We start from the raw sequence: 23,694 nt of genomic DNA, 5'->3' as shown, positions 1-23,694 counted from the left end.
TTCTTGTTACAGAATTTGACAGTTACTAGCGTCCACTTATCACTGCTCTTACAGGGTTCAAACTAATTTTCATTTTAAGAATGATTAATGTGACTTCAAAGTAAGAGGAAGAACCCAGGTGAATATTTGCTACCTTGATATCCAGACTAGTTCTTTGCAAACAGTAGACATTCTATGAACTATTTTTCACCATAATGACAGCTTTATTGTTTTTATCATGTAAATCATGTATATACTTATTTACAACTTTCATACATTAGAAAATATAAAATTGATAAATATAAAAGATAAATAGTAAAAATTACTTAAAATTCCATCAGCTGGAGATAACCATCATTAATATTTTGGTAGCCATTCTTTTCATGGAATTCTTTATGTACACACACAGAAGTTTATATAAGAGGAATCATACTATACATATTCTTTTATCATGGATGTGACTACCTTTTATTTTTTTACAGTCTTTTTTTGCTTACTTCTCCCCTCCCCCTCATAACCAATGTTAATAACCTTTTATATGTTTTTTTCATACTGATATCATCATATACCAACTCATATGGGGTGAATGAGGTTTCAGTTGCTCAACCAATACTTACTAAATGGTTAAAGAGTGAAATGAAGAACAAACATATGAACAAATAAATGGATGAAAGAAAAAACAATAGTCTACACTCTTAATTAGGCAGTACAGTTTCCAAGTGCTTGCAAAAATCATATAGCACATCTGTTGACATCTCCCCTAGATCTTTAAACTCTAGGGTGGGTAAGAGAACCTGGTTTCCATGTGTTTAGTGGAAACTTCAAGTTTAAACTCCCAAGTAAAGAATGCATAACTAGCTACTGTCCTAACTACAGAGTCATTATCAGTCTATTCTCAAACTCAAATCAAGTTTGAAAACCATTTGCTAAGCACTTGCCTACCAAGCACTGCACTGTCCTCTGTAGGATAAACTAAAGAAGTAAAGATATAATGATTGCCTTCCAGGAGTTTCTTTCTGGTCAGGGAGACATTATGCAGGTTTGCCTCTTTTTGGCAGGCTATCTGATCTTGGACCTCAGTTTTCACATTTGTGAAATGGTAATAATACCTATATATCATAGGATTGTTGTTAGGATTAAAGAACTTGAGGAATTCAAGAAAAACCTCATGGGAAAATGCGAATTTGAGGCAGGCCTTGTAGGTACCAGGGAAGGAAAAACAGCACACATGGGGGCAGGAAGGTAGGAATGGCCTGGGGTAATGAGGACTCAGTACAAGCTAGCCCGGTTGGTTTGCAGATCACTTAGGAGACGCTCGGAGATGAGGGATGGGCAGAAAACATGAAGGTTTATAAGCAGAGGCAAACAGTGTGAACGGACTAATCTTCTTAAAGGGTCAAATAAAAGTAGGAAAATATTTTTTGCCTTTTCAACACGTGCCAATGTCTAGATCAAGGCCATTCATCTGAGTACCTCAAAGGCACCCTGCTTGTCAAGTAACTGGAAAAAGAACAAACCTGGCCTGCACAATGGGCTCAAATCCAAGTTTCTAACACTTATAGGAAAAATTCTGATCAGAAAATTTCCATCTCAAATTGTGCTGAGGAAGCTTAGGGACTGAGTAAGCATGTTGGCAGCAGAAGCACAGTACGATAATCAGATGGCTTTGGCATTTTTCATGACAGTGCAGAGTTCTTCAGGTCCTGGGGAGACTTTACCAAATTTTTGATCTCTGACCCTACAAGGATCAGAGAAGCTATAGGGAAATACACGTTGTTCACAAACAGAACTGCACCAAACGTTTGCCCCTACGTGCTATAAAGTGCCCGGAAGGTTCTGACTTCCAAGGCATAGTATGTCTCCACACTCATTCCATAGAACTGGGATGAGATTAGATATTAGTCACTCTAAGAGATGTCAGCTGGAAGCACTGAACTGTCCCAGTCTCTTCTGTTAACTCTGGGTTCCAGGGCAGCTATTCTTCCCTCTGTCATATCTTCTCCTTTTAAACTAGCGCCATGATGAATTCCTGGAATCACGTCCCCATGGATCTGTGCTGTCCTAATCCATACTCTCTGACTCCATCCCACCCACCCTGGCTTTTGAGACAGAAGAGAAAGGAAATGAGAAGTAGATTTTAATATTACAGTCCCAAATCATTACTGGAATTTGATGTTTCTAGAAGCTACCTTAATACTCTCGGTCTTCTGAGGAAGCAATTAAATCTCCTGTTAACTATCTCAAACCTTTATCCATTTAACTGCCCATACATATATACATCCAATCAGCCAGCCAACCAGCTGTGCATTCTTTAAATTTTATCTACTGAACACTCAGGTCACAACCTGTGTATTATTTTTTAATACTTCATAAAAATTTTAAATAAAAACTGTATCAAAGAACTTAGTATTCTCACTTCAATGCCTCAAAACACTTCAGAAGGAGAAAAATGCCCCAAATACTCAAGCAAAGTGAATTGAAACTTCAGATTGACTCCTAACTATATTCCCCAAAGACTGCTGAAATGCAGACGGCCAACATGCTTTGAAAAGGGACTAAAAATCACTCACTAAAAACACAATCCCAGTGGTTGTTTATAAGATTTGTACTTTTCATTTCCATCAAATCATGCTCCCCATTTTTGGAGGGAAACCAAAGATATCTGGAAGTATTAACCTAATAATAGCTAGAGTCTAGTGTTCTCAGATTTGCCTGGGTTCAAATAGCATTCAACCACACATACATTAATAAAAAGAAAAGTTAACACAGCTTTCAGAAATGTCAAATTTGAATCCCATGAGAGGCTAGCTCATTAAACAAGCATAGTGGTTGTCATACTGGGTCAATCATTCTTTGAAGTTACCTACTCACCAGTTAGAGGAAAATTAACATTTCCAGGTCACCAGGTTCCATATACTTGTCTGCAACTGATGCCCTGGAACCATGTCAGTCATTTTATTTAATATAGGTGGGCCACTAAATCCTAGAGGACAAGCTTCTCACCCATGTGTTCAATGGCAGAGGCTGTGCACTGAGCTTGCCTCCCCGTCAGAATGAGTAAAAGTACCTGGTGCTTTGGGGCAGGACAAGGGCAATGGGAGTAAGTTAAAATTCAACGGTTATCTTTTCATGAATTTTTTTCTGATCTTCACCCCACACGAGTTTTCTGGGATGAGCTTGAACACTCTGGAAATCTGCAACAATGTGAGGTAGAGGCAAAATACAGAGCAGACAAAGGTGGGAGAGGGCCACAGCAATTGCAAAGGTATTCCTTGGTACAACTTGTTTAGAAGGCAATTTATTAATATTATCTAGAAACTTAATTTTTCATACCATTTAACCCAGCAATCTTGATTTTAGAAACTTGTTCTAAGAAAATAACCAGAGAGATGATGTAGATCCATGCAATTATTTATCACAAATTATTATAACAAAATATTGGCAATAATCTAAACTTCTAGCATTAAGTGATTGGTAAAATTATGGTTTCACTATAGGATATTACAGAAAAATGCCCACAGTATTGTTTGAGACCAAAACAAACAAAACAACAACAGCTGTAATAGCATTTTACATATAATTTCAGTATTCATCCATCTCTTTCTCTCTTTCTCTCTCTTTCTCTCCCTCTCACACACATGCCACCCCCCACACACACAGTCTGGAAGAAAATACATCAAAAAGTGTTTATAACGATTGTGTCTTGGGCTAGAGGTAAATTTGATTCTTTTTTGCACTTTTCTTTATAGTTCAAGCTTTCATCAGTGAGCATATATTTTGTTCTCTCATAGCCTCTTTTCTTTGCTTACATAGTATTTAACAAGATTTAAATTCATATTCTTATGTTTGTGTTTATTTAATGTGTACCTTCCCAACAGAATGCAAGCTCTACGAAAGCAAGGTCTACATCTGTTTTTTTTTAATGGTAATACTTGTTTTTTTAGCATGGTGCCTAATATAATAATAAATGTTTTTTAAATGACTATTGAATGAACAATTTGGGGTACACTAGTCAGAAGAGGTATGATTACGTGTGGGGATTGTAAGGGGCTATCGATTGTAAGGGGCTATCAGACAGTCTGTTACGTCTCTAGTCTCCACCTCATTTGCTCAAACAACATACCATATTCCTTGCTTATACTTGCCTCCTGACATCACACAAGACTCCCTTCTCCATTAGGAAAGCCCTGGCCACTCCTCTCCACCCGTCAGAATCCCACCAAGACCCCACTTCCCCCACTAAGCCATTCCTGTTCAGGTAAGCTTCCCTCTAGCACTTACTACAACCACTCACTTGGAAGATCCACATTTTTTGAACTTCTATTGGGTTCCGAACACTTTTTTAGAATAGGGGTCAGCAAACCATGGTCCACGGGCAACCACTTGATTTTGTAAATAGAGTTTCACTAGAATACAGCCACGCCCACATGCTACCAAGGCAGAGTTGACTGTATGATCAGCAAAGTCTAAAATATTCACTCTCTAGCCCTTTACAGAACAAATCTACCGACCCCTGTTCTAGAACACCTACCTGCTTGTGTAAAATGGAGATAATACCAAATTTTTGTCCAATTAGAAGGCTATTCTTAGGATGATATGGGATCCAAAGTAGATGCCCAAGAGCTTTGTAATAAAGAAATTATTGTAACATACTTAAATTTGTTCTTAAGAACAAATTTTTGTGTCACACATACCTGCATTCAAGTCCTGAGTCTGCTGATTGATACTAGGCAGATTACACACATTCTCTAAGCCTCAGTTTCATCATCAGTAAAATAGAAATCCATTCCTTCATTTCCTTAATTAACACGTAATGAGTGCTATTTGCCAGGTACTATACTAGGAGATGGATGATGGATAATGGTGAATAAGACCTAAAAGTCTCCCTCACCTAATTCAGCTTTAATAGTACACACATCTGACGGTTGTTGTGAGGATCAAGTGATATAGATACAGACACATGCATGTGTCTATATCATATATATATACACATCAATATAGCACACAATATATACATATATACATTATATATAGTACATCATACATAGCACATATAGAGCTCTTACTTCAATTCCTGGTACACTGCAAGCACTCAGTATTTGGTGGCTCCTCCTCCTCATTCTAATTACAACAGAAGCTCTTTTTTTTTTTTTTAAAGATTTTATTTTTTTTCCTTTTTCTCCCCAAAGCCCCCCGGTACATAGTTGTACATTCTTCGTTGTGGGTCCTTCTAGTTGTGGCATGTGGGATGCTGCCTCAGCGTGGTTTGATGAGCAGTGCCATGTCCACGCCCAGGATTCGAACCAACAAAACACTGGGCTGCCTGCAGCAGAGCACGTGAACTTAACCACTTGGCCACGGGGCCAGCCCCCACAACAGAAGCTCTTTTAACAGACCTCTAGAAAGCTGACTCATTGGATGAAAAAATGCCTTCCACTCCCTCTGGAAAATGGGCATATAGCATGTTCTATACTCACAGCTAATGTAGTAGGCTAATCTCAGGTACACAGGCACACTTCTGCTTCTTCTGGGTGAAGTGCATGTTTACTGACAGTCAGTTGTGTTTGTTCCAAAATCTCTTGAGGCTGGTTATACTTTTTATTTAATTAAATATCATGGAAGGTGATGAAAAGAATGGTGTGAAAAGAAAGAGAATAATTATTTCATATGAAAACTAAGTCGAATGTTTTCAAAAGATGACAAAGAACTGTCGAATAAAACTTGGGAGAGACAAAAGATTGGGGACAATCATAAAAATCCTAGAAGGGTCTGTAGTAAGATTGCTTCTCAGGTGTGTATACTCTTGTCCAACCTCAAGGAAACCAAACTCAGACACGGTCTTTGTTATTTTGGGTGTTTGTGCAAGAAAAATATAACCCCCAATCAGCAGACTCATACTTAAAGAGTAAGCCTTGATTCAATACGCTCTTCATCGAAATTAGGCAATGCTGTTTAAAATAGGTGTATCATTTTTTATGATTCTCTGCCTTAACTACCCAATTTACCATCAGCTATGGTCCCAAATGCATGGAATAAGAGAGGGATTCTTTTGTATTTATTTAATTCTCACGTATAAACAATAACAGGTCAGCAAGGGGCATGTTGCCTCACCCCCTGCCATGTTTTCTAGGTAAGAAAATAATCAGAGAGATGCAGTGACCTGCCCAAGGCCACAGAACTAGTACTGCTGGAAGTGGGTCGAGAGCCAGGCGGGCTCTTTTTCCACTACCTCAGCTACCTGGTGATACCAGACAGGCACACGCAGCAGACTCACACAGCCTGGCTTATACGGTTAAGTACATTTTGAGAAGGACAGAGTGTCATCTGCCCAAATTGATGGAAAGATGCTTGAGAACAAGAACTCCCTAGCACAACTGGCATAGCAGCTCGTAATAAGTACAACAAATAAATTTGATTTGACTTGATGAATTTTCTTTCCTGCTTTATAATAGTGGAAGGAATTGGTTTCTTGATTTCTGAAAGAACCAGGTTCCCCTGGGGTTTATAACCCCCTCCATGGAGTATACAATAGCAGGGGAGAAATTCTATTGTGCCTGTCAGATCGCGTCATTGAGAGCTCAGCCTCACCCATTGGCACTTGCTCATCCCTGTCAGTGCAGCGAGATGAGCAGCACCCTGCTCACCAGATGGTTATTTGTTCCACCAGCCACCTTTGCTGCATCCCCGATTCACTCCAGCCTAGGACAGTCTCCAGCATTCATGCTGCAAGGCAGCTCCTGCCAACAACTTTGCCAAATGGCTCCTCTCAAAGTCATGGGCCGCCCAGACAGACTGGCTCCTCCATCTGCAGCAGCTTTTGGCAACGAGACGCTTTTCTTTCTGGCTCACTTGGCTGCACCAGAGCCTTCTTGCCAGAAGGATGATCTGACCCATCAGTACATACAGCCAGGCCTGGAGTTCTGGGGCCATTTAACTATGCCTGTGTCCCCAGACTCACCCCTGAGCACAATGTCAGGACACACCAAAGAGACCTAGACGATCACATAAAGACACAGTGCATCACAGAAACTTAGAGCCAGCAAAATCTATAGAAAGCATGCCTCCCCTCCCCCATCTTCAGCCTCATTTTAGTAGATTAGGAAACTGAAGCCCAGAGAGTAAAATTGACTAATGGTGGTGGCAGGACCAGGAATAACACCTAGGTCTTCTGATGGGCACTCCACATCACTGCTTATGATACTGCACTGTCTTCCAATTTTCCCTCCATTCATTCTCAAATTCTTGATAAAAATTGAACCCTGTGTAGTGGTATTGATTCAAAAGAGTATTTCTTTAGAAAAATAAATAATCCTTTCTCTGTGTCAACATCATGACTTTTGCTTTAAACAGGTGTGTTCCTGTACTACACCGACAGACCTGGAAGTGACTTCTGTTCTCCCACTTACTGTTGGGTGAAGTTGGACATGAAATAATCTCATTCTGCTTCAACTTTTCGCTTAAAGTGGTATAAGGACAACTTACAGAGTTGTGAGGATTAAACAAGGAAAATATTTTAAAGCCCAAAGTTTGTTCCTGGAACATAGCAAGCCCTCCATGACTGCTAGCAAGCAACATTGTTCTTTATTAACACTGAAATCGCAATGGTTTCAGAATATAAAGTACTATGCACATACAAATAAGTGTGCCAGGTATTCCCATTTTCCACATTAGGAATTTCAAGTTCACAAAGTTAAATGACTTATCCAAGGTTACTTAGAGAATAAATGAAGGGCCAGAAATTCCCTCTTGCCATTTTGGTAAGAAATGGAAACCAGCATCTTGGCTTAAAGTTGATAAAATCAAGAAGGATAACATTTAAACAAACACACACACACACACATATATATATATAAAAGTATGTGTGTATATACATACATATGAATAATCACTGCAGCATTTTATGTAATATAAAAAGCCGGAGACAATTTTCCATCCATCCACAAGGGAATTACTAAATAAACGTGGTACAGTCATACCATGGGGCACTGTGCAGCCATTAAAAAGAACAAGGCAGAGGTAGGTGTCCTGAAATGGAGAGATTTTTCAGATATATCACTGAGTGGGAGAATAGACAAAGTGCAAATAAGCAGTATGCATTCAGTTATGCAAACACCCCCCATGTATATCTGTACATGTATATTTAAATGTATGAAAATGCACACAAAGGTGCTATGAGGAAGCAGATCCAGCTATTGACAATGGTAAACCTGCAACGGGAAGCGGGGTGGGTGTGGGATGGAGGGTGATCATGTTTGGCTTAATCTACTTCTATAATGCTTCAATCCTTTCAAGTAAGAAGGCATTTATGTATTATTCGCCTTATTAAATAAAGACATAAAGGCAGAGAGGAATGTGAATGACAACAACACAGCTGCTGTGAACCAACAGACCTCCTAACTTGGGTGCACCTGGCCCCAGCTTGACTTCTGTAAAGTTACATGAGCAATGTTACTCTCCTCAAGTTCCTTGTACAGCTCTCCCCTTTGGTAAAACACTTCCTGGTGATATTTTGTACTGAGGGATCTGAGTTCTGTCTTTTAGACCACCTGAAAGTGCTCAGCATCTCGCTGTAATATTCCCCATTCGAGCCATTTACAGTTGTTTCATCCTCCGTACCCTTGTGCGTCTGTTGCGGGTCACGGAGCTGAGCCCCCTACATTAAGCGGAGGAGGCGGCCTGCCATTCTGTGACTACTTCAGGTTCACTACCTAATGGATTTACAGCAGTGGAATCAGCAGTGCATGATGGAGGAGGCTGTCAGTCCCCCAGCATCAAGCCCAGCACACCTGGAATACATCTTCTCACAGGTAAGGGATCTTTGGCACACTCCTTCTAGAAGACCTCATCTTTTTGAGGTTAAAACCTGCCCGTAGGGGCCCCTCCAGACCCTTAGACTTCCTGCATCCTTTTGCCTCTTACCCACAGAGTCCCCTTCATTTCTTTATATTTGCTGTAAGCAATCAGGTCTCTTTCTGCTAAAGCACAGAACTGAGAGTCTGACTTCCCCCTCTATACACCCATCCCTTTCCATTACTCATGATGACCCTTCTCCAAAGAAACCAATTAATACTAATTAGTTTTTCACAGATTTCACACATGCATATCCTATCATCCTCCCTCCCCACTATTTCCATAGTGAACTTGGAGCATAAGAATTCAAAGTTTCCTGGATTACTTAAGACAAATCTCCTACTGGTCATATAAAAAGAATCTGTGCTTCCAATGAGATAGTTATGTCAGAACTGGTCTGTCATGTCACAGCTGATTTTCAGCCTGATTCTACAGTTCTATCGGAAAGGAAAAAGAAGAAAATTTGATGGTAAAGATGGTAAGTTTGGCTAAAGCAAACTCATCTTAGTAATAGGGGATAAGGGGAGCAGCATTGGAGAGCTGCTCTGGCCAAAATGAGGTCTCAGACACCTCCACATTCATGTGCAAAAGAACATGTGCCATCACACAACTGCCTCTGTCCCACTCCTTTTGCGCTGCTCCAGGCAACTACAGGAGTTGCCATCAGCTCTGGAGAACTGGTGTCTAGGTGGCCCAGTAGGACCATCTCAGCTCAGTTCAGGAACTGCATGGTGAATGTCCTAGGCTGAGGGTGAGAGACATAGAGAAGGCTATCAAAACCCAGCTAATTTTCACATTCTGATTGCTCAATTCCATAAATATTTTCCTTCTCTCCTTGTAGAGCAGAATAAATCTACAGGAATAAGTCAGCTAAGGCTTCTGGAATTGGGTGGGAGAGTTAAGCTCCCTCCCTGTGGGAGGAAGGGGAAGGAAGGAGGAAGTGCACCCAGACATGTGCACTGCCCTACTGGGAAGAGATGAGACAAGTGAATGGAGTAGCCCTGAAGGGCGCCATGGGGCTACATACAGAAGCTAGAACCTGCCTCTCTTCCCCTAAAATCCTGGCAAGAGGCAGTGCGGGTGGGCAAAGAGCACATGCCTAGAGTCCAGCAGTCATGGATCCCAGTCTGATTCCGCCATTTACATGTGACCTTATACAAGCTTCTTTGCTTCTCCGAACCCTGAAATTTCTTATTCTGAAAAATGGGGCTAATGTAACAATTCTCTCATGGTTGTTGAAGGAGATTAAATGAGTAAATATAAGAGAAACACCTAGGAAAATGCCTGGAATACAGTCAGTACTCAAGAAACCTTAGTTCTCTTTCCTTAGCTAAGTGTCTAAATTGGACCCTTAAGTTTCTTTATAAATGTAAATGCCAGAGTCTAGGAATGTCAGTCTACAGCTGTGCTCTTTTCATTGAGCATTACCAATATTTTGACAGGACTGGCCTAATATTATTCACCCCAGGTTCATTGGTACGGTTCCGACCAGCCCTCATAAAGGGCTCTGGATTGCCCCTGGGGACCTGGATGCTAATAATGAATACTCGCTAGTGATTTTCAATGCATTCTGGTTATTATGTTTAGTAGCAGAACATTTCCCATCCCCAGAAAGGTCATTTACAATAATATAAGGCAGCTTCTTTCCACCTTCCATTTCAGATTTTTCTGAGAACAGCAGAGAACTCAAACATTCATCCATATACATTGGAAATACTATTCTGATCTGGCCTTTGCATACAAATACCAAAGCAACTTAAGAAACTACCGGGCAGCTCTCCATCATATGATACCACCTCCTTTTCTTTTTCCAATGCCTTCCCAGCATCTTCATAGCAAAAGCCATTTTCATGTACCTTCCCAGTTTTATTCATCATAATGCCCCTCTTTCTTGAGCGTGTGTGCGGAAGAAGCAGGGACCTTTACTTTCTTTTATTCTTGTGTGCCTAAGAAGTTATAACATCTTAAAAATTACACAGATGTCAAGTTTGGAGACCCTTTAAACTCAACTCACCCAGGACTGGACTCGTCTTATTCTATCACATTGCTGAGAAATAGCCATATAGTGTTATTTAAATAATTTCAGTGTGTAGTTAATTATGCTGACCAAGGCATTCCATTATGAGGTACTCTTTGTTACAATTTATTTATACCAAGCTAAGATCAGTTTCCTTGTAATTTCTTACTCATTGGCTCAAATTCTGCACTGGAGTGCTCTTCTCCTAGGCATCTCATCTACTCACCTGGTTTTAAAAACCTGCAATATGCTGGTGACATGTCAAATTATATATCTATTCCAGGTCTTTCTTCTGAGCTTCAGACCCAGATATGCAGCTGCTTACTTGAGAGTCTCACTCTGAGATTATATATCTCACAGGTCCCTCAAACTAAGCAATTTCCAAGGTCTTTTTCCATTTTCAGTGAGACGCTCCACCATGCAGCCATTCTCCTGGCAAAATCCTGGCAGTTGTCCTTGACACCATTTCATCTACTTCTCCGTCTCCACTCAATCTGTCACACCAAGTATGTCCTATCCATTCTTCTCCTACAACATATCTCAAATCCATTTAATTCTCCATTTCTCCTGCTGCCACCGTCCTAGAGCACAGCCATGGCCTCCTAATTATCTCCCTGCTTCCGCTCCTATTCACTTCCTACCCTGTGGTATGACCCTACCCTTCCTACTGGACAGACTGAGCTTTTGAAGAAAACAAACCTGATCATACCTCCCACCCCCATCAAAATCCTTTAATGGCTTTCTATCCATCTAGATAGATAATGGCACTCTATCCATAAAGTCCAAACTCCTTGTGGTCAACATGGCTCAGTGTGATCTGGTCCCTGAATATCTCTCCAGTATCTTTTTTCTAACATTTTATTATGAAAATTTTCAAACAGACAGCAAAGTTGAAAAAAAATTTATAGTGAATACCCATAGACTGACCTCCCAGATTTTACCATTACCATTTTATACTTGCTTTATCATATATCCATCCATTTATCCATCCCTCTATCCAGCATTAATCTTTCTTGATTTTGGTGCCTTCAAAAGTAAACTGCAGGCTCCAGTCTCATTTTCATCACTCTTCCTCTTGGTCCCTACACTCCAGCCAGAGGCATCTTCCCCTTCCTTGAATCTGTCAGACTATTTTGTATCTCTGGGCTTTGGACCTGTTGTCCATTCTACCTGCAATGTCTTCAGTTCTTGTTAATTCCTAACTCATCCTTTAGTTCTCAGCTTCAACTTTCTCTGAAAGGCTGGCCCTAGACCCCCAATCTAAATTAGATCTGCTTTCCTGCCTTATTTATGGTCTCAAGGCACTTGGGGCTTTCCCAAAAAATCACTTATCACAATTGGTCACTATAATTTTATTTGAAAAATTATTTGTTTAATGTGCACCTCCTCCACTAGACAGTAAGCTCCATGAGGACATAGACCAGTCTGCACTGGAACACGCTGGACCGCCTCTGCAGAAAATCAGTTAATATTTGTTGAAAGAATTAAAAGGCAGAATGAATAAACAACTGGAAGGTGCTATATGGAGTAAGTGAATTTGTTCTTTCTTTAATATGTGCAAACAGTATGGGTTTTTAAAGGCCTCCATGAGAAGATGGAACTTACTTGCTGCCAGAATATAACCAACAAGTACATTAAGACCAATTACTAAACGGCAAGATCCATGGCTAGTGGTTGAGCCAAGAAGAGACTGTGGTGGACTTTAGCGACCTCACCAGCCCTTCCCCTCAGGATCTTTCCGATTCAACACACAAGCCAAGGAAAAACTGTGCTTGCTGTGCAATATAGCTTAAGTAATTACAACAATAGCTATAATGTACTGAGCCCATTTATCCAGGTCTGGCTTAGTGTCAGGCACTGTCTTGAGTGCTTGCCCTGTATTAAATCACTTTTCCTGTGGCACAGGTTCCATTGTATCCCCATTTTACAGGTAACAGAACACAGTAGTTATTTAAAAACATGTTGTCTGACTTTCCCTTCTAAACACATTGCCACTCCTATAAACTCCACCAATATAGAGTATTCTCTCTTCGGCCCCATTTGAGAGTAGGAAGGTTAATCTAGAGAACTCTCAGACTTCTATAACAGAGAGAGGGTTTTAGTTGGTTCTAACAAGTCTAAAAATACAGAAAGAAATCCACATACAGATCAAAGAGACTTAAAAGATGAACCCTTGGTTAGGAAACTCAGAGTTCCATATCTGAAAAAGCCAATAAAATCATTGTGTTGACTTATTTTTGTGGTCATTCCAACCCCAACCCCATGGCCCCCCAGTGCTTTTCCTCATATATAACACTGTAGACACACTTTCAAATGATCCCTGCAAAGAATTTTGTCCCAGAGGTAACACAGTTTACACACAAAGTTAAAACTATTGTGATTTCCCCCATAAAAGGAACTAATGGTTAAAGGAAAATGAGGCAGTGCAGAATGTCCTAGTGGAAGAGTATGGGTTTCAGACAGTTTTGAGTTTGAAGAAAAGCTTTTCCCCTGTCTGTGTGACCTTGGCAAATTAGTAACATCTCTGGGCCTCAGTTGCTCAGTTTCCTTATTTGAAAGAGGAAATAACAAGATCCACTTAGCAGGGTTTGGATATATTAAAATGATAGATATAAAAAGCTCAGCCAATGCTTGGAACATGGAAGATGCTCAAAGATGGCAACTTTAAAAAGGGAGGAAAGATAGGGGAGGGTGGTAACCTTAATGCCCAGAGTAAAAGAAGAGTCATAGGAAATCTTTACCAAATGCACATCATGCATTCTTGAGAGAGAGAGAGGAGCTTGGGTAAAAGTGTCCTTTAGCATTTGCATTGCTCTTAGCCGGATGAACTTGCCTGCAGCTACCACTTACAATGCAAATTGAGCTTAGAGTCCTTCACACTAACTACACAGCAAAACCCTTTCAGCTTTAAATAGAATACTGCAGTGTGGAATGATCTGAGCAGAGGGAAGAGAAATTCAGAGATAAATGCAAAGGAGATTGTGAAGAAAAAAATCTGACATATCTGGCCAGGTAGGAAAATGCAGAAATATCAAAAGAAACAAAAAGGAAAGCAAAGTCTATAGAAGGACCTCGAAGCTAATTCCCCAGAAAGCAGGTTTAAGTTAATAAATGGGAAGAGAAATTTGGGGGGAAACCCCCAATAAAGTGGATTTTTACACCGAACCTTTTGATCTGGTGCTCTTTCAAGGTGTACTAGCACTTTTGAGGTCTCCATCAGAAGAGGATGCTTCCCTTTAGGCTGGCGCCATTCATGAATGTTCCCTAAAATGAACAGGTTAAGACCAGAGAGAACTTCCTGCTCTGCCCAACTTCCGCTATTTACATTGTATAAGTTCCTTTTTAATTTTCTTCCCAAAGCTTCACCAAGATCAGGTAAAGAAACCTGGAAGCCTACTGTGGAATAAAGATTTGTTTAGTTTTGTGTGTTTAGTGCGTGTGTGTATGTGTGTGTGTGTGAGAGAGAGAGAGACAGAGACAGAGAGAGACAGAGAGATATCTGAGAGGTTGATTTAGAAAGATTTTTTGAAAGCTCTTTGCTATAAACTCATACCTCATTTTTCACTATATGAACCCAGGTATTTTATCCAGAATCAGAGTTTATAAAAATGCCACAAAATAGCAACAAAGATTAGGTAATGTGTAAGGCCCTGAAAGCAATGAGGAATACCGTTTTAAACCCATTTCTTCATTCTACAGATGACATTCTTATACATGTGGCCACAATTTGCCCCTCTTCTGGGCTCAGTAAGTTTCCTTTGCCTGCACTTAGAGGCATAATGCAATATGGAAGAAAATATGAAGGCAGCCCTCTTTCTTTGTTGTCACAAACAGGAAGAAGTGTCCCCAAAAATGTCAACAGACCCAAGGCCAACTTCTCTCTTGGATGACATGCTTAGACACAGAGCTAATCATACGCTACCTGGTAACTGAGTCAGTGACAAAGCAGTAAGACTGAGGAAGAACATCTTCCAACCACGTTGTTATCATGCAAATAGAAAGAATCAGCAAGTATGGTGCTTGGTATGGGGGAGGGATAGGCTGAACATCTTTAAAGCCATCTCTAAGCTCCTGGAAGCCAGAGATCTGCAACTCTGCTTAATCTGTCTAGCACCATGGACATATTAGGTTTGATGCTCTCCAATGATAATGATGAATGGACAATATATTTTCAATAGCATTGGGCATTCTTTCTATCTAAAACTTCCAGGGATGTTTATAGAAGATGCCACCTTTACCCCCAAATTGTGTCTTTTCATTTCTTTCAGATGTTGAACTCTTTTACTATCCCCACCCCATCTCTCTAGTAGTGTTGATTTGATTAAATATTATAGAAATTTTAGCATCCAAGAATAATAAGAATAATGTTAATATATCTCGCCACATTTTCCTAAAGCACTTTCACACCCATTTTCTCACGTGGCTATTACAATGTGAAAATCCAACATTTTATATGAGTGGTTAAGGATGAAGTCCTACGGGTAGATAATGAAAGCAAAAATGCAGAAGTTTTGGTATTTGGGGGGAAAAAAATGCCTCCACTCTCTATTCACACACAAAAGACGGAAAGAGATTCCACCTGCTGACTTTCCCTGCCCGTCCGCACGGCACTCAGGCTAATGTCAGAACAAGCTGGGAGAAAGAGAGAGAGAGAGACGAAAATTTCACCTCCTGGCAAAGCTCAGCTTACTGAACCCTCTTGCTTTCTGCTGGCTGTTGATTCAGCAGAAACTACTGCTGCAGAATTCATAATGGTGATTTTTAAAGGCCCCACTGATCGCATTGCTCGCCCCACGTGTCAGACTCATTTGCTCGCCGCTGGAACACTGCTTCCCCGGTCACATTTTTATTTTCTTGCTAATGCACTTCCAAGGGGAGAGAGGCTCACCCTTTTGGGTTTTTGATTGTCTGAGCAGGTAACCTGGCTGGAGAGATGAACGGGCAGGAAATGAAACCATGCCCTCCCTGCAGCCACTGAGAGAGACAACATCATTCCGCTTAGGGAGGGGAGGACCTTCGGTCCTGGTGGGCCCCTTCCTTCTTATCTCCCCCCAAGACCCCTGCAAACATCTTGAGGGAGCGGTTATCTGCCTTCTGGGGGTCATTTTTCCAGCCAGGAGCCCCACCCTGAAAAGCCTAATCCCTGAGGGCCATTTTAACTCCCGTGGGCGCCGGGTCCACCTGCTGCTGAACGCCAGGCTCGCCTCGCGGAGCCTGGATTGATGTGGGGCACACTGGCGGCTGCCCCTGCAAGCCGAGCCCCCGCCCCAGCCCCGGGGCCCAGAGGAGTCTCCGCCACTCCGCGCCCAGCTGTCCGCGGAGCACAGCGATCCGCAACTTGCGCCCGGCCCCAGCGGCGGAATGCGGTGGGGCTGGCGTTACCTTCGGTCGCATAGCTGTGGTCGCGCAGGAAACTGTTGTTGATTTTGCGGGTATCAATGTCCTCCTCCATTGACAGCAGGCTTACTTGCGTGGGAACCAGAAGCCGGCAGACAAGTATCCATGATCCCTCCCCGCAGCCAGTCTCACAGGAGAGGGGGGCAGGGGAGCCAGTGGGACTGCACCATGGTCCGAGCCTGAGGAGGAGACGGGGAGGCGGAGAGAAAAAAAAAATAAAAACCCGGCAATGGAGCTGTCACCTCCTCCACTCGGGATCTCCGAGGCTGCGGCGGCTCCTCCCGTGGTGCGCTCACTCCAGCTCCAATTCCCAGCGAGGATGCTGCGCCTGCCTCCGCTGCCTCCGGGTGCCAAGATGCGCCGTGCCCCGAGGGGTCTGGTCCCGCCCGCCGCCCGGGAGGCGCTCACAAGCGGGGCTGGGGAGATGCCCAACAGGTTCCCCTCGTTGGCAGCCGCTCCAAAATGCAAAAAAGATCCCTCCTCCCCCTGGGAGAGCGGGCAGCCGCGACAAAATGGTGCCTTTCTGGACCCGAGCTGCAGTGGCGAGATGGTAGGGGCAGGATTCAGGCTTGCCCGGCCCGGATGAGGGTGCTAGTCCCACGGGAGGGTGGCTCCGGCTGGCGGGGGCTAGGAAGCCAGCGGGGAGCTGGGCAGGGCGCTGCGGCCGGCGCCAGCGCACTCACCCTCACACCCACACGCGCGCACTCGCAGCTGCTGCTGCTGCTGCAGAAGGAGGCTGGAGGCGGCTGGTGCGTTCAAGGCGAGGCTCCTCCCAACCGCGTCAGCAGCCCCGGGACTCTTCCCCGTCAGCGGTGGTGGCCGAGGCAGAGGCTGCGGCTACTCTCTGCGGCAGTGGGGCGCACGCAGCCGCGAACCGGCACCTGGTCAGCAAGCAGCTAGCTTGCAGGTTCACGTGAAAAGCAAAAACGTGTTCTTCCAACCTCCCTCAGCCTGTACCACGCAGCTAAGGGCGGCCGGCGTTTACTCTAGCACCCAGAGTCCCTAGCTCGCTGCCTTTCTCCGGACACCTGCGCTTCAGAACGACAAGGAGAAGTAGGTTCCCTTGGGTAGACAGGAAGCCTACATCCAGGTCCCTTTTGCTCAGCCTTATGTGATGCATGCGGTCCCTTGATGAAGTTAAAGGGCGAGGCCTGGGGTTGGAAGCCTCAGAAAGAGAGGAGAGAACGGGAAGGCGAGCGGCTCGTTGCCTAGCTTAAGCCCTCTGTGCTAGGCATAGAAAGAGGAGCAGGGGCCAGAAGTTTTCTATGGTCACATCTGACTTCTCCATTCCAAACAGTCAAAAATATCTCATGCTAACTGTAGGCGTCTATGTCTACACAGGCAGAGGGAAGCAGAGGGCTGAGTTATGAATCTAGTCGATATAGTCAATCCGAAAAAGCTCCCCTTACCTAGCCCTTTGCACTTTTGGACAAACTGCTGCAGGCCGTCCTGCAGGTTTTGCTGTGAAGACGCAACATTGCAGGAACGGCTTACAAATACTTGCAACATGGAAGGTACATTGGAGCCCTGAGCCCACAGAGAGCCGCTGCTACCTGAGGGAATTTCAAACAGCCAATGAATACAAAGAAGAGGCCTCTCTTCCTAGTTCAACTAGGAGGAAAATACAGAATTCCCTACCCACCCGTGTTTCCCCCAATTGCAAATTCCTTATTTGAAAGAAAATTAGATCATTATTGTTATGAAACAACTAAAATCATTTATGAAGCAACCCAAATCATTAGAAAGCCAGTTTGGAAGAGAAATTTCCCCGGTTTCCTCTTGCAGAAGGTATTCACTTCAGTGGGTGTCACACTGCAGAGAGAGACATTAGCAACTGTCTTGCTCAGTTAAGCTCCACAAGTTTAGCTAGATGAGCCCAGAGGGACCTGTGAGTTAATTATATACATACAATGCTTCAACTAACACAATTTAGAAAGTATTTGAAGTTCAAAAAAATGAGAAAACAAGTTCTTAATTGAGGTTGGGAATTGCCATTAGATTTCCATGAAGAATAGATGCTTCCAGCAGGTGGAAAATGGCATTGTCTCTCTCTCCAGAAAGCGATCGCACATCTGAGGGAAGAGAGTAGAAACATTCTTTGGTATAATTTTTGGGGGAATTTCAGCTTTCAATAGACTCCATTTTATTTGCGTCTGGTGGTTAAGTCTTACATGCTTGTTTGACTATTTGTTCAAAGTTCGCATATGAAATTCCAGTAACAGATGAGAGCTGGTGCAACTTAGTTTAATCCACTGCAGCATCAGTTGCCATGGCTGGTTCTCCACATAATGAGCTGTATCCATCACCAAGGCTCCAGTGGTCAGCTCATCTTTAGTTATACCGTCCAGCTTCTCTTGTAGTTCCGTATAATGGGGAAAGGAGGGGTAGAGGGGAAAAAAGCTAATTTCATCTCAAAGTGGTGAGAAGGCGTCTTGTTTTCAACTGCAACGGCCTTAAGCTGCAACAAGAGACCTTGGAATAGTATTTGGGAAATTCTCCCCTTTGTCTTCCTGGAACATGGGCTAGACTGGAACAGAGCTGCCTGATGAATCAGGTAGGCCCGGGCTCATTGGCCAGGCTGTGCTTGAGGAATTTGCCACTGTAACCAATGGGAGAAATGTTTCCTCCATAGATCCCACCTCTTGGTTTACTAAATCTTCCCTTTCACATTTCCTGTTAATTTCCTCCTGCATTTATTCAACAATACAGGCAATTTTTTTCCTAGGACACAAGTTCTGAGAAGGCAAATTAGATAGATCTCCATGGATTAAGCAGATCCAAGGCTTCAATTTTGTGCACCACTCTTTTCTACTTTGAGCCCCTCCAACCAAAACCAAGAAAAATAAGCTGTTGGCTTTGAGGTTTCACAAAACGACGTGTAGTAGAGGAGGTAAGGGAATGAAAGAAGCCCTGTGCCATTCTGTGGTGGGAAGAGGACTGCGCAGACCACTTCTCAGAAGACTCACTGACCTCCTTTCTATTCCTCCAACATGTCAAGTTCTTTCCAAAAGCTTTTGGCATTTGCACATGCCATTCTCTATGCCCCTTCCTCATGTTCTTGGCATTCTTCAGTCTCAGCTGAACTGTCCTTACTTCAATGGGGCATTCCATGAACACACGCCCCCTCCTTTCTGTCTCTGCATCTTTTTTTTTTGTCTTCTTTACGGCACATTGCATTTTGTAATAGCTGTTTACTTATTATTGTCAACCATTCTCACTATACCTCTGATGTTAAGTATCTGTCACTTAGTAGATGCTCAATTATATTTGTTGAATGGAGATAAATATTTCTTGAATGAATGAATAAATTACTGAATTTGTTCAGTGATATTTAGGTTTTATAGCTCTACCTTTATCAAAATTCTTGCCCAAAAAACCCCCAACAACAATGCCTGTGGTGAGCCAGTAATTTTCTAGCTTGAACTCCTATTCCTATTGAAATAATTGTCTTACCCATTCCTGCATGCATATGCACCAAAAATATTTACTGAGCACTTAAATATGACAAAAGTTATTCTAGGTGCTGGGGATATAGTTAAAACAAAGCAGAGTTCCTTTCTTTATAGAACTGAAATTCTATCATCTGATTTTAATAACATTAAATTCTTAGAAATACAACAAATGCATTGTAAATCAACAGACTATAGCATAATGTTAAGTGCCAAGGCTTTGATATCAAACAAAGCTGATTTTCTACCACTTATTGTCCTCGAGCAAGTTATACAATCTCTCTAAGCCGTTTTTTAAATCTATAAATTAGGGAGAATAATAATATCTACTTCATGGAGTTATTGTGAGGATTAAATGAGATAATACTTGGAAATATTATATTGCTATTGTTGAGTTTTTACTACTGTCACCACCGTCAATACTGAACAGATATTGAAGCACTTACTATGTCAGCCACTGGGATAGGACTGGAGATTCAGTAATGTCAATGCATAAGATGTATAGTCAGTCTCTGCTCTCATGGAACTTAGTGTCTAATTTACAGTTTATGTAAAGGGGGCCACAGGCTACAACAGGGGCAGCAGAGGACACTCTGAAAGGCTGACCTAATTCAGGCTTGTGCTTTACACAGAAAAGGCCAATTACAAGTACACAGCCTTCTTAAGTGACACAATTCAGCATGACAGCATGTGGACACATTCTTTTTTTATCACCCTTGTCATGGTCCCCTTCCCCCAACCCTCCCATACAACCTCACCGCAGTTAGGTTAGTGCTGCCTACACTGGAACCTTTTAGGTCATCCTGTCCAATTAGCACTTTAAATATCTACAATTTTATGAAAACCTTTGACCTATGCCAGTCTGGAGATTCTCAGTATAGTCTTTAGGTGTCACACAATCCCGGTTTGTGTCCCAGCTTAGGCATTTATGAATTTCATGACCTTTAGCAAATAATTTAACATCTCTGAGCCTCAGTATTTGCAAAAGTGGAAGAAAATAATAGGAGCTACTTCATACGGTTGTTGAGTGGCTTCAGAGACAAAGTAAGGAAAGTACTTAGGATGGGCTTGGCCCATAGCCAGGCCTCACTAAAATGTCAGTTCTCCCTGCTAGCAGTGGCCCATCGGGGTCTCCATGCACAGAGAATTGGAGAGATGTACTATAAGTCAATCATTCGTGTGAACAAAAGTGACCTGGAAACCTCAGTTTTACCACCTCTCAATCTGTCTTAATGAGCAACTGGAAACTAGATACATGAAATTTTACCATCTTGCAAAAAGCCCTTTATAAGCCACAATGACTTGTGTAAATAGAAGGAGTTAGGATTATCTTCTTTTGATTTTCACTGTGTGTACATGCAGACCTCATCACCTTTCTCTATTGTGGAATCATACGGAATCCCTCTCCAGGATCACTCAGCAGTGAATGCATAGCTATCTCTCTGAGGTGGTTTATGTGTTGACTGCCCAGAGGATGACCTCTTGAGTTTCTAGCAAGGTTTGCAGTTCCTTTTTGTGCATGGAACAACGTGAAATACACATGAGTGAGCCTTTAACATGGCATTTAACCTAGGAAAAGAAAACAAAACATCTTGCTCTCAAAATGTCGTATTAATTCTAGATTCTGGATACTTAGTGGATTTCACCAAGTAAAATGTTCCCTCAATTGTCCAAGTACAGCAACTTATGAAAATAAACAGTGGTATCCCGGAGCTGGTACGTACCGGCTATTGAGAGCCGATTGTGGCAATTATACACATCTCTTTCCATTTCTGCTTTGAGTGACATCATGTTGGTAGCTTAAAATCCGTAATCTGCCATGGTGGGATATTTATATTAAGGAAATAAAAAAACCTTTTTTTCAGAGCTGATTGTTAAACATCTACCAGCACACCAGTAGAAACACATTACTTACTGATATATCTTTCTACTCATCCCTGTTATCTGTGCAGAGTTCCTTCCAATTTCTCAATGCTAAGTCTCCCAAGCTGTGTCAAATTCTAGAACATTCCATCATCCAACCAAACTTCAGCCATGGTGTTAAGTAACTCTTAAAATACTACCTTTACCATGAAGCTTTCCCATATGCATCAGAGAAAACCTGATGCCTTTGTTTGATCCCTTCCAGGCTGGTTATGAAATTGCAATGGCAGACCTGTATGTGATTGCCCTTATAGGGCCCCTAGACTTGATAACGTAAGGAACATTAGGTGCATGCCCACTCTTGACGAATCATTCTTTTCTACCATTCAAGCTCTATTGTTCTTTGCCCTTGATTTGCCTAAATACAAAACAAAAGCATCCACTAGGCCTGATTTCACTGACAGCTCTTCTACTTGTTTAGTTTGGGTATTGAGGCAATGGGAGAAAAGGAACAAAAACCCAAGAGTCCAGATCTGAGAGCCTGAGAGAAAATATCCTCTAGTACCTTTTCTCATTCAGTGGTTTTAGAATCTAATTTAGGCTGTCCTGCCTAAGGCAGTCTTAATCTGCATTATATTTGTTAGGTGCAAGATGAGGATTTATAAAACCCCTTTAGCGATTGTTGTCTAGTACCTGATTACATTTCTCAAAGTAAAATTTCGGTATAATTTAAACTGGAATATATGTTGGGAAATGTCTTTCAAGTTTCTTTAAAATGCCACAAGGTATAACACTTTATAGAATTTATCCTAAGAAAATAATGTTGGATATGTGCAAAAATTTAGCCATAAAATTGTTTCTCAGAGCATTGTTTGTAATCATGAAAAACTCACAACAACCCAATATCCAACAAGAGAATTGGTTAGGCAAATTATGGTGTGTTCATATAATGGAAAATTATTGAGCCATTGATATAATATTAACAGCTAACACTTGTTGAGTATCTATTATGCACTAGGCACTGTGCAGAGTGTTTTACTAGCATCATCTCATTTAATCCTAACAATAGCCCCTCTAAGGTAAGTACTATTACTATCTCCATTTTGCCAGGACTAATAGAAATAAATAGTATACCCAAAGTCAAAAAATAGGAGCCTGGCTCTGTGTGTTTGTAGGATGTGTGTGTGTGTGTGTTGGGATGGGTTAAGGTGACAACAGAATCTTGAAGGTGTTTTTCCAAACCACCCACCACTAGATTTGACCATCTTAGGAATGAATATCCTTTTAGATAAACATCACTACTATTGTGTTGGTGAGGATGTGGTGAAATTGGAACTCTCACACACACTGCTTGTGGGATTGTATAATGGAGTAGCCACAAATAGTTTGGCAGTTCCTCAAAATGTTAAACAGAGTTACCATATGACCCAGCAATTTCATTTCCAGGTTTATACCCAAGAGAATTGAGAACACATATTCACCAAAACTTGTACATAAATATTCATAGCAGCATTATTCACAATAGCCAAAAAGTGAAAACAACCCAAATGTCCACCAACTGACAAATGGATAAACAAAATATGATATATCCGTACAAGAGATTGTCATTCATATATATCGTATCATTGTTATATCACGTATTATTCAAATACAAAAAGTTATGAAGTACTTATACGTGCTATGACATGGGTGAATCTTGAAAACATTATACTAAGTGAAAGAAGCCAGTCACCAAAGACCACATGTTTTATGATTCCATTTATCAGAAATGTTCAGAACAGGCAAATCCGTAGACACAGAAAGTAGATTAGTGGTTGCCAGGGGCTGGGGTTGGGGAAATGGGTGTGAATTAGAAGTACTGAGTTTGGGATTTCCTTTTGGAGTGATGAAAACGTTGTAAAATTAGATAAGGGCAATAGTTGCACAGCTCTGAATATATTAAAAACCACTAAGTTATATATTTTAAAAGGGTGAATTTTTATAGTGTAGTATCTCAATAAAGCTGTTATTATCTCTGCTATCAGAAGCCAGTGTTAGTTCTATCCTTCAGTTAATATTAGTGCAGAAAAAATTTAAAGGTGTGTAATGACAAGGATAGATGGTCATGTTATGTGGTTTAAAAAAGTCAAAAAACAACGT

The 23,694-nt window shown here is 41.7% G+C and overlaps 1 protein-coding gene across 6 annotated transcripts in view; it reads right to left on the bottom strand.

The window, feature by feature from the left end:
* PPP2R2B (protein phosphatase 2 regulatory subunit Bbeta) overlaps window positions 1-23,694 on the bottom strand; it is a 435,701-nt gene that overhangs the window by 251,052 nt on the left and 160,955 nt on the right. For 2 of the 6 annotated variants that reach the window (XM_070517250.1, XM_044780740.2), the window contains one exon: window positions 16,229-16,422. The exons of 3 other annotated variants lie outside the window; for them this stretch is intronic. In XM_070517250.1, coding sequence (XP_070373351.1) covers window positions 16,229-16,422 — 194 coding nt within the window. Of the gene's footprint in view, window positions 1-16,228; window positions 16,423-16,926; window positions 17,357-23,694 lie in introns of those variants that run through there. One more of the 6 variants, XM_070517248.1, reaches the window with a different exon arrangement.

Source organism: Equus asinus, chromosome 9, assembly GCF_041296235.1.
Source record: "Equus asinus isolate D_3611 breed Donkey chromosome 9, EquAss-T2T_v2, whole genome shotgun sequence".
NCBI lineage: Eukaryota > Metazoa > Chordata > Mammalia > Perissodactyla > Equidae > Equus > Equus asinus.
This window is presented reverse-complemented; position numbering and strand designations above follow the sequence as displayed.